Genomic DNA, 16,891 nt, shown 5'->3' with positions numbered 1-16,891 from the left:
CTTATTTTTTCCCACAAAGCTGAGGAGATTATGAGAAAGAGATTACAATATGCTAGCAAGATTTTGCTCTGTTGGAATGTTGTGGGGTTTTTTAAACAATAATTGTCAAAGGATCCACTGACAGTCATGTGAACGCATCCAACCTAGCTTGAATCTCACCAGAATACCTCCAGCATAGCCACAGCGATACTGCACACTGCATGGATTAACCACACCAGCAGCTTCTCAAGAGCTCTGCAGTCCATGCCAAGTTGCATGCTGCTGAAGCTCATCTGCTCACCATCAACCTAATACAAAGCTCACTTAGGTATTGCTGCACTACATGGAAGCACGGATTTGACATTTGAGCATCTTAAAGAATCAGCGCTACAGACTCGTGTTTTCCTGCAGAGAGATTTTTCCACCTTGCAGCCACCTTGATTACTTTCAACACAGCTTTTAGAAATGAACCCGTAGCAAATACAGGCCCAGAGGAAAGCCCCTACTTTATGGATTTGGAGGCAGAACAGAATGTGACAGGTGTGCAAAGTTCCTTCCACTCTCTGTGGAGGGAACAGTGTATTCCCAGTTTTGGCTGTGCTCTGCAGGATTACTAAACCAGCAGTGCAACAGGTTGCTGCAGGGTTTGTTTTCTATCACACAGTCAATGTAGTTAAATTTATCAACTAATTTGTTCTCCTTAAACACATGGTTGCCACCTTGCTACCCTCTTGCACACAGGCCTGTCTTGCATACAAATAAGACCTAACATTGTATCCATGTATCAAAATTGAAAATAAATTCTTGACTTCGTCAATGACACCTTCTGTTCCACTTGCTGCAAAAGCAGGCTAGTGAGATGGAAGTGACAAGAAGGTGGTGCACACAAACTTTATGTATCAGAGGAAAGGTCTCCAGATTTTCCTGAGGCTACTGGGGAAAGCTGGTCTGAGGGTTAGCAGGAAGAGGGTTAATTAGTTCCTAGATGTCAGAATTTAGTAGCTAAAAGACATTTATTCAGAGTTGCTGTTTCCCTTTGCAGGGTTTAAGGCTTCAGAAGGGAGCTCAACCAGCCTACGCACAAACATACAGAAGACGAGTTATGATCTACAGACTCTTTGCAACAGCTAAAACACCCATCCATGAGCACCCTTTAGAAAGTAGTAACACCCACCCTGCTTTAAACATTTGCCAACACTAGATGCCAAGTATTCCTGCACACAAAGCAAGCTACCTCTTTACACAGACCAGTCCTTTGTCATGCAAGACAAAGGCTTCAATGTGTTGGCATAAATCACACTCAGAACTTTATAAGCAGTTATATTTTTGTGCACAATTCCCTCAGTTTGCTCAAAGATGACAAGGCTGCTGTTTCTTGCATTAACTAAGGAAAAAAAAATAAAAATCAACGAGGACAGTGCTGAAAGCTCGGTCTCAAGTTAATAAAAGTGGTAGAGAAGGGAGAGGATATGCAAGAGCAGAATAAAGGCATCACAACTTACTTATAGGTGAACTAACATCTACTCTTTAGGTGTTGGAGGTCTGCAAATTACAGGACAATACATTTTAGTCAGCTGAAACTCTCTAGGATAAAGCATTAAATCTCTGCACGAAACTCACTATCTAGGGCCTGAGTGTCCACACAGTTCAGATACGGAAACAGTGCTAAGAGTTCGGAGTTGTTTCCACCAGCCCTTAGCCACTGCCACTGTCTGACTGTGGACAGAGGAAATACAGCCTAACTTTTTCACCAAGTAAAACAGCATAACACACACACCCAAAGCAGGCAAACACGTTTTCAGCACTTTCAAGACTCCTTGCTCTCAGAGCCCCTCCTGTACACAATTCCAGCCTACTCTTTTGCAAAAATCAGCAGGAGGTGCTGGTGAAAGGAAAGCAGAAAAAGCAAAGCACTCGTATGATGCTGTAGTTTATAGTACCAGACTGATACAGTAGAGATAACGCTTCCTCTTCGCTATTCAGCTGCTGTTTGTTGCGGTGTGTGACTCAGCTAAATGACATTTACCTGCAACCTGCACCAACCTGAAGCATATTATGCAAAATTATGTTTGACTTTACAGGTATTTGAAAAGTGTAGTAAGAGGAAAATGCTCTTCTGAAGTGGGAACAGTTAGATTAATGATAAGAAATTAAATAAGACCATTCAATCTCATTATTAAAGAACAGCAAACAAGTTAACAGCAGGAGCTAGTGAGTTCCCACTGATTTGGTTAAGAGTACTTTATGATCTATGCTGCTCGGGGCATTAAGATCTACCTGGGAAAGAATGCTCCTCTCCAGCAGAAGGGGAGGTAGTGTTCTGTAGAAGAACAAAACCTTTTCCATTTTTTTAATTCCATCATTTATCTAAAAACTTAAAGGGAGAACTAGCAACTCAACACAGACATGGCAACTCTCATGCGGCATCAGTTTAAGCAAAATTGGGCCCTTGCACAGCTTCCGCACTTTCTTCGTAATTTTTCCCCAGGACCAAACGCAGAGAGAAAATAACACATAAAAACGCAATGAAAAATCAGAAGTGGGATGAAGAATACAAGAACTAACAGAATACACTGGTATTCAAGTATTTGCTACTACTTTTAACTCATTACGATGTCTCCAGTCCTGCGTTACCTTATTCTCAAACCAGTTCCTGCCAAATTGACCCTGTGGTATCTAACTTTCTTTTGATCAGCCTCTGAAAAACTGTGCTGGCAGCACATCTTGATCACAATAAATGGGCATGCTGCCACAGCATGGCTACACTTAAAACACCCCAGCTATTGTCCTCTACACCACAGCCATAACTACGCACATAAGGGCTACTCTGACCTGGAGAAAGTACCTCGGTAGGAGTTGATTTCCTAGCGAGTTTTCATCCTCACAAATCTTTAAAGTCAGCACAAAAGCTTGAAGCCTTTGTGGTGGCAGTTCTAAACCATCCCGCTAATTTCAGTGAGGGTCTACTTGCGTGCTGGTATTCTAAATAATATTGAGACACATTCACTTTGAGAGAACCAATCTAATTGTCAAGCGTCACGCCAATTTAACCTTACCTGTTACAATACTGGTAGATTTTAAGCACTGTTCAGACAAACTGTAAACATTCTTCAGGCAAAGACTAAGAGACTACATAAGAAAAACAGATTTTCAGTAAAAGACTCCTGAGTGTAAGGTAACAGAATTTGTGAGCAGGAGCAATACACTAGAACTCCAGATGAAGCAGGAAACACTCACATTCCTTGCTGAGGTATTACAGATTAGTCATATACCAATGAGAAGAACATTTTAAAATTCAGACTCATTCAGCTCTGCTTTTCAGTAAAGGAACCATAAGTATCTACTGTAGGGACAGCTTGGGGTTTTTACCTTTCTGGTCCTATTAGCCCTGCAGAGCCTGCAGCACATTTGCACACCGGAAGAACTTTCTGGTGCTGATCCCAGAGACCTCTGCCACCATGCTGATGTGGCTGTGCTTGCAGAAGCTTCCCCAAAAGGACATATGCCTGCTGGGCCTTTGCTACTGAGGAAGCTTAAGGAAAGTGGCCCGACTTAGGCTTCAAAGTGCAAAACCTTTCCCATCATGGCAACCTTTCCTAGCTCTCCATCTCCATGCCTGTCAGCCAAGCAGGCTGTTTCATGTATTCAACCAAAACACCAGCCAAACTCCCTCCTGAGATCTGTCAATCAGAGTAACCGAGGGCAGGAAAACCTGTGTACTTGAACTGTTTAACTTGGTGTTGCTTGTTTGATAGAAACAGGCAAGGAGACACACACAAGTAACTGAGGCAGCAGATTGAGGGAGGTGGTGATCTTCAGCAGGGAAGAACAAACAAGTGCCTTAAAACAATTAGTTCTTCCACCAGCACTCTGGAGGGCTGGCAAATGGTTTTCTTGACAGAGGAAGCAATTCTGATCTAAATCTGAACCAATATAAGAATATTTTCAGAGAGACTTTTCACAGTCCGGTTCAAAAGTGGTAAATTACAGGGAGATTGATTTGCATCCATGAAAGAAACAAAGGAATATCTCCTGCATAGTTTCTGGGAGATCTGGACATCCAAAGGGTGGAAGAAGTCAAGTTGGGCTTAGTGGTTTTAAACACGTTTTTCCCCCTCTCTGCAGACTTAGTCACTCAACCTCATTCAGAGGTGCACTGATTGCAGCCAGGGCTTCCAAACATCTCAAAACTCGCTCTCCCATTACTGCAAACAATAGCAGCTTTGTTCCTTAGGAGTCCAACCGGCCTTACTGCTTATCTCCACCTGAAGGCAGAATAATCCTGGCTTTTGGTAGCAAAACTATCCCTGCAGCTGCCAACCAAAACTTCACAAAGAAGAGTTTATGATTTCAGGCAGAGAATCGACAAAGTCTTCTGGACTCAATCATCAACGAAAAAGTGTTTTATAGCACTGTATAATCTATAAGAGGGGAAGCCCAGGACAGATACAGTCTATAAGAAAACGTGTTTCAGTAAGAAAGCTTTTCCCCTGCGGCAGCGCACTTAAAACTGCAGAAACACTAGAAGACTTTATGTAGGTACTTGAACTATAATAAGCTAGATTTTCTGCTTATCACGGGAATCACAAAATATATCAGTGGGATGAAGACAGACCAAATAGGCAGGTAAGAGAGAACAGCAAATTTACAATTGCTTAACAGAGGTACTTAACTTGGTATTTGCCATCGGCCTCACTGAATATTAATAGAATGGTGAAAAAGTTAAACATCTGCATATTTATCAGAATTAGCTCTATATTTTTAGCAATAAACCAGATGGATTAGAATAATAATTTTCAATTATAATTTTTTCAGTACACATATTTCTAGATGTTTGCTTCCTTTTGTTCTCAAGCTGTTAAGGTGGAAGTTCAGCTCGTTTTTCAGTTTCCCGGTTGTCAGTAAAATCACATTTTACATGGCGTTCTTTTCCACAAGTGCCTGTAAGACAGTGTCCCTACTGCCCTGGATCTCAGGAGGGAGAAGCAGGAAGGACATGGTAGAAAATTTGTTCTCTTCCAAATGGTAATTCACTTGTTCAGGGAGTCCTCCAAGCACTGAGGAAACAGCTCTTGATCTTGTACACTGGCAATCAAAGAAAGATTTAGATCAACTTTATCAGCCAGCCAACATCAGAACTGGAGCATGGTTTCCTTGTGGTGAGAGCAGAAAACCTATAACCAGTCCTTACTCTAAAACTCAATTGAAGTGCTACTATGTGCAGGAGACAGAGCAGCTTAGGCCTCTTGGACATGGGGTGGGGTGCTCTGAGTAACCTGATCTAGTTGAAGATGTCCCTGCTCATTGCAGGGGCTTGGACTAGACAACCTTTAGAGGTCCAACCCAAACCATACTACAATTCTGTGATTCTATGAATATACATACAAAGATCTTCTGGGGCACCAGGGACAAATCCGGCCATGGATTCATAAAGCTCTTCATCGGAGCCAGGATTCAAGGAACATTTCATTAACAGATCAGTGGACAGATGAGCCATGGACTCATAAACAGACTCATCCTCCTCGCCTTGCATCAGCTCTTCCTTAATGTGACTCTTCAGCATATCTGCAGTTTCCTGGAGAGGAAGGAAGGCAAGAAGAAAAATGTTCAAGTCTCATTTATATAAAGAATCTGGAGAATCAAAGCAAGCAATAGATACCTCATTCTCCCATCGCTGATGGAAAAAGCCTTCTAAAAGCAGCCCATTCCCACAGGCTAAGGCTTCTCAAAGGAATTAAATCCCCACTACAGCTGTCTGGGTCCAGTCTTTAAGATCTATGTTGTAATAATAGGTAATCAAGGTGAAACAAGCTGGTGCTGACGCATTCTGAATAGCCACTACAGCCTCTCACCCCCTCAATTTCACATCTTACCCAATGTCTACAAAATGCTAGAGCATAAGCAAACCTCATTCTAAAAATACAAACGCTTGTGAAAGGCTATTTTGGGGCAAGCATAGCTGACCATAAGGGGGAAAGCTTGCCACATGTGGCGCACTTACAAGGCAGCAAAATTTTAGCTTTGGTGTAGATTCAGTTTCAGTTTCTTGGCATCAGCACGTAACACCCAGAGCGGGAGTACACAGACCCTTTTCTGTGAGATTAACAGGAAACCTCACAGCAGGCAGTTTTTCATGTAACACAGGCAACTTTCGATTCACAGGACAGCAGAACCCTTTCTCACATATCTGCAACATGGGGTGGAGGGTAGGAGGGAGGGTAGTGCAGATCTTCACCAAACCATGCAATGGAGCAAAACACAAAGCTTCATCCCAGTCTCCTTCCCAAGTTTCAGCTATGTCACAAGCACAGTCATCTTAACCAGTTGCAGTACTACAAGATATTCTCCAATCCACAACCACCACCTCACAGGCCTTCAATCCACAGGGCATGTGTGTCAAAACTGTCTACACATGCTTCCCTCCACAGTCAAAATGGCTCAAGCAGGTAGCTCATGCAATGCTTTAGGGAGGTGCAGAGGAACATTTGCCAGAGAGAAAATTAGATGAGTAAACCCCTTTGGTTTACTGGGATTTACAGATATCCATACTTGTAGTGCTTCTAGTCACTACCTTGCAGTGGACACACTGGTACAGATCATTTGTGTGCTCTGGTACTAAGCTGCACAGATAGCTTGATGGTCAGTAAGCAGGACCTGCTCTTCACACAGCTCTGCCACTGTGCTGGTGGAGAGGAGGACATGGGAGGTGCACAGTACAGCAGTAAGAGGTTCTAAGGACTACCTAAGCACCTCTCACCCCAGTGCAAAGATTTTAATCACACAATTTACAGTTTCTGCAGCCCTCCTGATCTCAGGACAGGGAATGACCTTTATACAGCTCTAAAGTATAACCCTAAATTCACGCTTATGTCAAGAAGTAAGCCCCAAGTTTAAGAATCACCCGTGCCTCCTAAATTGGGCTTAAACACTACTGTAATGGGCTGGCAAAACCATACTAAGGCTGGCAGATCTACCACCCACCATGCAGACAACTGTTAGGGACAACTACACACAACTTTTCAACTGAAAGTAAGGGCAAATAAAACATGCTCGGAAATTCATGTGATTTGACTTGATGAGCTGCTTTTTATTTTGAAGCACACAGGCTGGAAACAACTTGAATGGAGAAGTAAAGACAAACCCATGCACAGCCAAGGATCCCACAGAAACAATTGCCTGGTGCAGCTGGAGTCAGGTCCATATCATAATCTGGAAAAGTCAGAGTGCTGTTTTCTGGGAATGAGGTTAGCTCAAAGAGAGCTGAATCGTGAATTGGGATACCAGAGAGAACAAGTAGGGTATGGACAGCTACCCTAACATAGGAAGAAACGGATTTCAAGTGGTGCAGACAGAATATACAGATCAGCTGTGAATGAGCTAATAAGCAATGCAGACTGTACTATGACTAATCAGAGTACCTCAGACTGCACCTTCCCAAACATATTCTATTCCCATATAACTCCCTGAATTAAGTGGAATATAGAGACTGTAGTTTTGCCAAGATAAAAGGTTCAAAAAGCACACCAAGCACTAACCACGTCCTTGCAGAAGCTTCATTTGATGGATGGATGATAAGGGAACCCAGCATGGTGGGCTCTGCTTCCATCTTATTTGTTCTGTGAAAAAGCCCCAAGAACTTCACCAGCTCCAGAGATACACCCAACCCTCCAGCCTGGAAGCTTTCAGTGTGGCTGGATGTCTGTCTTCTACATCCTACCACACCACATTGTGTTATTACCCTGTCACTCCTGCTCCCACAACATTAAGTGCCAAGCTTGGTGCCACTGCCCACACCTGCTGTGGGACAATGTAGGACTGTAGCTCCCTCTTACCACATATTCGTCAATGAATTGGCGGAGGTCCCTAAAGCCATGCTTTTCTGCTATGGTGTTTGGATAATGTCCATATTTGTTGGCTACGCTGTAGGCCTGCAGTGCTCCAGGGCATGTAAGCAGCAAGGCAGTGAGGTTCTTCAGCCCGTATCTTGCAGAAAAGTGGAGCAGTGTTGGCAACTCCTCATCCCTCTGAGCTGTGAGAACAGAAGCCTGTTAGAATCTAAGTTTCTCTCGAGCAGCAAGAGAGCCACTAGGTGAGAAAAAATTCCTAGCAAACACACAGACCAAAGCAGGTGTGAGTGCCCTGAAAAGTATATATAGAGTTTCAAAATAAACCTAACTCGGCACAAATTAACTGAGTATCTAGTGCGTCTCCAGGCTTGAGTCCTATGACCTTTAGTGGGGAAGGTGGCATTGTAATAGCTTTAGGTACATAAGATCACAGGTTTGCAAGCACCTCTTAGACCATCATTCCAGTAGGATCCAGCTGCTTGTAAGGCAACCATGTCATGGTGCCACACCAACTGCTGAGTGCCCATGGTGCAACTTAGAGCAGAGTCATAGGATTAGGGGAGGATTGGGCTGGGGAGAAATGCCACATGGGACTGGGAGAAGAACAAGGGAGAAAATATGGGAGACATTTTGTGGAGCATCATCTTTTCATTTTGGTTGTGTTTGAAGCTGTCTACACAGCTGCATCTGTCGCAGTCCAAGGAAGTGAGAATGAATGTATTAAAAAAAGGGTCATCTGACCCAAATGGCAATCCCCCTTCTATAGGCATCATTAGAAATTGAGCTTCCTGGCTGAGATCCAAGATTTTTGAGGCAGCCTGTGCAGGTACGCACAGCAGTGTTAAGGTGCTCCATGGTAAAACAACTGATACAGATGAAGTTTAAAAAGAAAACAAGCATCTTTCAACTTACTTGTAGTCATATCTTCTTCTTCCAGCTGGTTGATTCCAAACAGGTGTAAGCCACTGGCAGGAATGTTCTTCTTAAGTGACTCAGTCAACAGTTTGTCAAGTGCTTCTATGCTGTATGGCACGATTTTAAAGGCCTAGAGATAAATGGAAAGTGATTTTGTTTGGGGGAGTCTGAAGATTCAGTTAAGGTGAGATTTAGAAGGTGTTTATTTAGCAGATGTTAGAAAACAGTAGGCATAAACACTGAAGGTAGCAATGTTCAGGTCCAGCAAAGAACATTAATAGCTTCCTGGTCCAGAGAGTATCATCAATCTGAGAAGATGAGAATCATGCACTCCACAAGACAGAGTACAACAAGGAAGTCACTCATGCAACTGGAAGCACATAAAACTTTATTCCTGTCAAGGAAGTAGGAAGTATCTTCTGAAACTGTTCCAATGAAGTGTCGCTCTTGCTCTAAGTATCAACTAGCCCATTTCCAATTGCTCTAGCGCACACTTCGAGTTTGGCTTTTAGACTGGTTATTAGTCAAAGACTGTGAAGCATGCTTATTCCCCAAGTAGAGACACAGACCAGTACCAACTGCTCCACAATTTGAACTAAAAAGAAAGGGAAAGATAGTCTCCCCCACCGCAGGTATGCTGGTGACTAACAACACTACTCTGTAGGCTCCTGCTGCATGGCTAACCAGGGACATGCAGGCAGGCAGCAAAGACAACACATGTGGAGAACTTGCTTGTGCAAGCTTTACCACTTTAATAGGATTCAGGTACCCCCATCGTGCAAAATATGACATGAGAACTGAGAAGAGGCTTTAAAGAAATAAGTGCTAAGAATAAACAAATCATTTTATGTTACTCTCCTTGGTTCAGCTAGTATGAATCTTTGCTACCTTTTCACATCTTTTCCAAGAACTCTCAGGTACAAATTTCCAAACTATTTATTTCTTTATGGTACTTTCTGTTATATCAAGTTCTGTCATCCCAATCTTTTCAAGTCATCAAAGTCTAAAAGTCTTTTTTTTTGTTAGTTGGATAGTCTGAGTCACCTTAGCCAGCTATTTGCTCCAGAGACAGAAAAAGCAGCCATGCTTTCGCTAAAAGCAGTGAAAATTCCTTGATTTCTTCATTTCAGAAAAGCTACTTCATGGCAAACACTTTTGCTTATATCCGCTTAACTGGCTCTTTCAGAGGCCAGACTTCAAAGCAGCTGTTTGCTAGATTAATTACCTGGCACATGAACTGTACTGGGTTGGCTGCATTAGCCAACAGACTGCCAATTTCCTCCATGTCGGTATGGTAAGTGATGCTTGTTTCTCCCACCATCAAATCCCCTGAATATATCTGCAAAGGCACTGTCCCAGATGTTAAATCTTCGAAAAGAAAGAAGAAATCACCATTAAGAACAAGCAATGGGAATGAATGAGTCTGCATCAAATACTCTGAGGATACGAGTTTGGAGATACTGCCAGCTGGATACCAAAAACAGTTTCTGTTTTATTGAATTCATGAAGAGCCATAAAAAAAGAGATTATGTTGGTCTGAACACTAGGTAGGAAAGTAATTTGGAATTACCTTCTTCATAGCCATGTCAATGTACATCACCTGTAACCTCCTAGGTCTTCTGCTAACAGTAGGCTGGACCACTACTGTTAACAATAAGCCATCTCAAACTAGAAAGCCTCACATCTCTTCACCCTGGCTTTCTCTGGAGTGGTCTCTAAACCATGCCAAAAAATATAAGAACTAAGGAAGAAGGGGAGAGGAACCAGAAAAGTCACTAGGGATTTTGCAATCCCTATCACTAGTCTCTGAACTAAATCAACTTAAAAGCATTCCAGCTTTGCAGCCTTACCCATGCACAGGACTTATCTCCTACCTGCACCTTGGGAGCTTCTTGATGTTTTGTACAGTATGCATTGATTGATAGGTCTGAATTTTCTCTTTGAAATACAAATATTTTGAATCCCACTGAAATTAATATTTCCCTGTATATATGCTTGGCTGTTAACAACTCAGGAAACGATGAAATAGTTACGGCCACGTGCAAAAGGAATTAAAAATATATTTCTCTTATTGTTAGAAACTGCAGAGCTTACATAGCTGTACACGCTCCATCAATGTGAAGGTCATGTTTGTAATTCAAAGTGTAGTTAGTTTCCAGGTCCATGATTAAATTACAAGCCTTGATTTAAGACAGATTAAGTTGAACATTTTTATGTGGGTGAGGTCACCTTCTTTAAATCAATCCACCTCACTGACTTTTCAGAAATGACTATTAGTCTCTATCTCAGAGCTGGCACAATAACAAATAAATAATAATTTCTTGGCACAATTCAAGAAAACAGACCAAAGTAGATAAAATCATGCTAGGAAACTACTATCAATCTGTAAGGGTCTAAAATCTTGCCCCTAAAGTGTAGTGAATTTAAAGTTTAGATAAGCTACAGTTTTGCAGATGCAAATATCTCGAGTGACAGAACATATCTAAATTAAAAGGCAAGCCAGGATAAATAGTTTCAGCTCTCATCACAGAAAGATCATCACACATTAAGCACACGCTTTTATAGTCATGCAATTATTTACTGGCACTTACCTTATCTTGGTGCCCTGCCAATGCTAACGTGGTGGTGGTTATAACACGCAGTTAAATTCAAAGTGCTTTACAAGCTGCAATCTGCTCTCAGACTGCCAGTAAGGTGTTTCCACACTGCAGCCCTGCCACTGTTGAGAGGAAAACAGAGCCCCCAAGCAGCTCTATCTCAGTTCCTCATCACAAAAGCATCACAGATGAGAATGCAAGTTCAAGATTTCCTGGCCTCAAGTTTACCTGCATTGCAACCTTTACCCCATCCCTCTGGCATTTTTCAGTACAGGCAGGTTGAGACAGAAAGGAAGCAATGGCGGGGAGAACACAGGGAAAAATATCAGCCCAGCTTACTTGGAGCCTCCACAGAGATTGTGTACTCATTCTCCATCTCAGCCAGCACACGCACAGATGATGCATTCTCTGGAGAGAATTCAACTTCGGTTTTCACTTCGCCATCTAGTTTACATTTCATGATAATATAAACTGTTGTCTGCACCTAAAAGAAGAGGCATTACAACATGCAGTTTCACAACATAAGCACACTTACTTTGTTAAGCCTCTTTTCTATGGATTTTGCTCTCATTGCAACCAACACAAATTATCATCTGTCATTTTCACGGTCCTGAATAGTTTTCAGGAGCATCTTCCAGTCATGGAGTAACTGGGCAGGTGGCTTCTGTTACAGCCTGCACCAGCATACATACATGCATTAAGCTGATAAAACTCCAGATTTACCAGCTAGATTTATAAACTGATTAAAGCTAGATTTATAAAACGATTTAGTTGCAACTCTATCAGTCTCTTCCCTCAAGCAGCACAGCCCTGTTCTAAATGGAAACAAAGGAAAAAACCTTAGACTTTATCCATTTGAGGGGATGTTATACTAAAAAATGCTGATTTTCAGACAGGAAGCCATGATCCAAGCTCTTCGGAGTCACTTGCAGGACATGCGCCAGAATTGTCATATTAAACTGCATCCAGGCTGTAGAGTTACCTGGTTCATTACAATCACCTTACTCCACTTGCCACCCCAATAAATCACACCAGAATGGAAGATGGGAAGTCAAAAGTGTGAACCTGCCTCACAGCACACAAGACAAGCAGCTATATTAATGAGAGTACCAATCCATAAGTGACCTTGCAGCCTAGAAAACACCGGGTGCTTCAAGTTACCAAGCTAGTTCTAGGTCTAGGGAACTGAGCTTCTCAAACAGAGACCCTGAGGACAGGGGGCTGAGAGGGAAGGCAACAGAAAGGGAATTAGGGACTAATTCTGAGGCCTGTAAAGCTGTCCATTACAGAGCAGCATAATGGGTTGCACCAGCCCACAGTAAGAACGTAGCCCAAGGAGTGGACATACAGTACCCCACACCGTATGCGGTCAGGCTGCACCACCGGATGGTCCCCAATGCTCTTGGATGATCCATATTCTTCACTCATGGCAAGTCTGTGGGAGTAAACTGGGTTCTTCTCGTCTTCTGTTTCTGTATCAGTCACAGAGTCACAGCCTGAGTCTAAAACAAAGTATACAAAGTCCTGTTACATCACGTCCCTTTGCTGAAAATGCGTATCATACACATCCATCGTGGGAAACACCCAGGGAGGCGGTGGGGTGGAATTTGCTATTCTTCTCAAAGTAACGCTCAGAAAAGGGGATCTAGTTGAAGAAATGCAAACTACAGAGCTTCCTCTTTTTTCCCCTTAAGACGACTGCTGAGGAACATTCACGAAGACACAGAAGTGCTGGAGTAGCACTGAACACGCTTATGAAACAAACAACAACGCCGCTCTTTGCTGAGATGGATAGTCCCTTCTCATGTTAGATAGGAAAATGAGTATGTCAATGTCTAATATAAGAATCATCAGCAACTGGACTCATCTGACTCCAGTTGCTCTCTCAGTACATTGCGGGACAGGCAGCAGCCTTTAGTCTTCCATTCGAAAAGGAAACGAAGAAAACCAACTTTTCTTTCATTTCAGTAGCCTCTTTTAGTTTTCTAGATCCTACTTATGTTGCTCATCCCACTCCCAAGTTCATTATTGTGTCGACAAAAAACAATATGAAGCAGTAGTCTGAAAGGATTCTGTTCCTTGAGCAAGAACTATAAAATCCTGTATCTATACAAGACTGAAACTGAAATGTACCAGGAACCTTTGCATAGAAGAATAACAGTACTCTACCCAAACAGATCCAAGAGTAGAAGTAAACACATGTAACTCTACAATCTGTGTGTACAAAACAAGTTCTCATTCCTGCTTCCCAGTAACAGCATGGGTATTGATGAAATAACAAACTGAACTGATATCACTGGCTGCAAAAAAAAAACTAGCAAGAATTAAAACAGATTACAGGTCTCCTACCCCTGCCAGGAAATACTTTTCCCAACTAGAGAACAGAAACAACAGACAATTTCATATCTAGTAGAGAGTGCTTTCTTATCTAGTTTCTACCTCTTGATTCACATGATTCACACCTTTTTTCCCCCTGTCTCCCAAAACATGGGGCAAAAGTCACTGACTTCCCCGTGTCAGAAGTCTAGCATGAATTCTTAAAACTCTATCTCCCATAGCCAAAATCTTCCAAACCTTGGAAAACCATGGAGCAGTCAAGGATTTATGCCAACATTTGCGGAGTTATTTGTTATTTACTACTTACTGTAAACCACATCTGTAAAGAGCAGTAAAAAATATCTACTAGATGAAATCTCAGATTTGGACTGGCAGAACTTTTACATTAGTAAGAAATGTTCTATTTAAAATGCTCAGTTCCGATAACAAAGCCCTAAGCGATCAATCGCACTATCTAACCTCTGGCATCCATACAGTGAAGCTGCCAACAGCCCAGGTTTTACTCAGAATCCCCCAACCTCTGGGTACATCAAGTATTCACAAAATAAGAGAGTCAAAGTTATTAAAGCAGGCTTCTATTAGGACATCATGTCCTGCTAGTTTCAAACAGTGAAGCTAGCAATCAGTCAGGAATTTAAATTTAGACTTCTTCATTACTATTATTATTACCAAATACTTAAATTTACCATATTTGAAATCCTTCACATGCACATTTTTTTGTTTGTATGTTTTCTATAGACTTAAATGGGATTTTCTGAATTATATAAATGCAACTTTGCTTTCAGGGGACAGGTTTTAAACCACAAAATTTTAGCAAATCATTCAGCTGAAGTTTTTTCACAAATAGTGGTGCTCACATGCTTAACTAAGTATATGAATCACTCCACATGGCAAGTAAGCCTACTCACATGAGTACAAGTAGATTGTTGCTTTAATGTTTGCTGTAGAAAAAGCAGAGACAAAAATCTGCAGCTCTGTAAAGTTCAAGTAAGGCATTACCACCAACATTAACATTTCTTAAAAAAGCCTAGAACAGTATATGTAATTTATCAAATAGATTTTAATACTGCACCAACACAAATTTGCAGATTTGACTAAGAAACTACTTTGACATAAGGCTATGTACTGAAGGGGGTCTTTTGGATTTTCAGACAGTGGTACTAAGAGTCACAGAAAACAGACTGAGACAAACATTTCTTGACTCATTATTTCAATTGATACTGTCCAGAGTTATCAGCTGCAAGAGCCAGACCCCAGTTCTGGGAACTCTTCACTTAAGGAAAGGTGGACTGCTTCCACCTGGGTCTGCCAGGCTGCACAGCAGAAAATAAACCACAAGTCCCACATTCTTCCCTTACATGATAGCTATCACATCAGGCATTCAAAGAGCAAGACACCACGTCTTTTGGGGAAGAGGAGGAGGCGCCATGGTTACTAGAAAAGTGTCTCTGTAATCTTTGTTGGTTATTTCCAGTATGACTCAATCAGAAAGAAAAAGATCACCACTGATAAGAGAGAGCCAGTGATGACCAAATTACAGCAAGGCAATAATGTTCCTGCAACACATGCACAAGCTGACACTTGGCAGCATCCGGACACTAGGGACATCATCCCCACCTCAATATGGAACCATTAGTGTGGTCATTTGTACCTCTCTTGCCCAACATATGGTCTATTTCAGAGGAAAATGAAACCTCTCAGCTACAGCATCTACAGTAAGCAAGTATAAGAGGGGAGCAAGGAAAGAACAAGCCCCTAATCTCTCTGCTTTACTGATGTTATTTGATACTAGAAACAAATTACCAGATAAAAAATAACTTGAGCTTTTAAGAAATTCTGGCATTGCCTGATCCTGTCTTGCACTTCCGCATTCTTGTAACAGAGTTGACTGCCCAAAGGTCATATGGAAGAACAGAGCTGTTAGGTAATACAGGAAGAAGCAAGCAATGTTAATCAGTAATTGGATTAACAGCTGATGGAACAGGCACTCCGAGTTCCAAGTATAAATTATTCATCTGTGTTTTCATTCAGAAAATCCTGAAATTGCAAATTACCAACTTCCCACATAAGCAGTGAAGTGATACTTCATCTCGCAATATGGTCATCTCCCAAGTTCCAGTCACGTGCTACTGACTTGTGAAATGCAAGCATTGGGAGAGGAAACCATCCCATTACATTCGATAATACCCATGCTCTAAAGGGATGTGTTATTAGATCAGGCTTCCCACTCACTGAGATACTTGAGTAATGACAATCCATTTGCACATACAGATTCAGCAATTATATCATTGTAATAATATCCAGGCTAGAGAGGCCTTCACTGAGGAGATCAACAGACTCATTAGAAAGTTAAGTGACCACCTGAATTGAGTTTCTCCATGAGCAGCTGCTGTAGGTCAACAGCTTGTGCTTATAAACAGCTGCACCCTCACTGGAGGGCCTTTCTGTTCCCCTTTAAATGAAGACTACCTCAGGCCACACTTGACAGCCTGTGAAATACTGTGAGATACAGCAGCAAGGGGTGGAGATGCGGTCCAAGAAACCCAACCACATTTCCCCTTGAAGAACGTGCCCCCCTCCAGGAAGCACCAGTAGCTGAGCTACAGCTAGCAGCCCCATGCCAGCCCCTTCTCACCTGCCCTGCCAGGCTCCTCGCACAGCTGCCCTGCAGAAACCCAGCCCTGGGAAAAGCTCAGGGAAAACAGGCATGGCCATGTGCTTCACGAGCCATTTAGCAGCTTTAGAAACTAATACGAAGCACCCAGTTATTTTGACCTGCTGTTGTACAGCACACAGCTCGCTCTATCATCCATTTCCTCCTGGCTAAGCTGGCAGGCTATCGGCACAGAGCCAACAGCTGTGGTTTCTCAGAAGTCACAGCCCTTACACCACAGGACATGTGAATGCTCGGAAGGAGCCAGCAGCTTGTCCAGACCACTCTGTCACCCAGATACTAATGCCAATAGCACAACTAGGCAACAGTTCGTCCCTATAGGTTCTGCATGCACAGACTAGCCCCTCACTGGCATCTGTGAGCACTTCCCACTCTGCCCATCGACCAGCTCACCAGTAGAGATGAGGAAATTTCATGAGGCCTCGGACTTTCATCTCTGTACACTTAGAGCAAGAGGGAAGGACCTCAAAGAGAGCTCCTGCTGTCACCGGAAGCTTGCAACTGACCAGTCTCCTTTTCCAAGCGCGAACAAGGACATTAAG

The 16,891-nt window shown here is 42.4% G+C and overlaps 1 protein-coding gene across 1 annotated transcript in view; it reads right to left on the bottom strand.

The window, feature by feature from the left end:
* PIK3AP1 (phosphoinositide-3-kinase adaptor protein 1) overlaps nucleotides 1-16,055 on the bottom strand; it is a 29,565-nt gene extending 13,510 nt beyond the window's left edge. The window contains exons 1-7 of the mRNA XM_086616517.1: nucleotides 16,037-16,055; nucleotides 12,692-12,840; nucleotides 11,678-11,822; nucleotides 9,967-10,109; nucleotides 8,739-8,871; nucleotides 7,812-8,008; nucleotides 5,365-5,554 (exon numbers count right to left, since the gene is read on the bottom strand). Of these exons, the coding sequence (XP_086472643.1) occupies nucleotides 5,365-5,554; nucleotides 7,812-8,008; nucleotides 8,739-8,871; nucleotides 9,967-10,109; nucleotides 11,678-11,822; nucleotides 12,692-12,840; nucleotides 16,037-16,055 (976 nt within the window). The remainder of the gene's footprint in view (nucleotides 1-5,364; nucleotides 5,555-7,811; nucleotides 8,009-8,738; nucleotides 8,872-9,966; nucleotides 10,110-11,677; nucleotides 11,823-12,691; nucleotides 12,841-16,036) is intronic.
* Between the last annotated feature and the right edge of the window lie 836 nt (nucleotides 16,056-16,891).

The sequence above is a fragment of the Tauraco erythrolophus genome, chromosome 9, assembly GCF_009769465.1.
Source record: "Tauraco erythrolophus isolate bTauEry1 chromosome 9, bTauEry1.pri, whole genome shotgun sequence".
In the NCBI taxonomy this organism is placed as follows: Eukaryota; Metazoa; Chordata; class Aves; order Musophagiformes; family Musophagidae; genus Tauraco; species Tauraco erythrolophus.
Note: the sequence above shows the minus strand (reverse complement) of the source record. Positions and strands in the feature narration are given on the sequence as shown.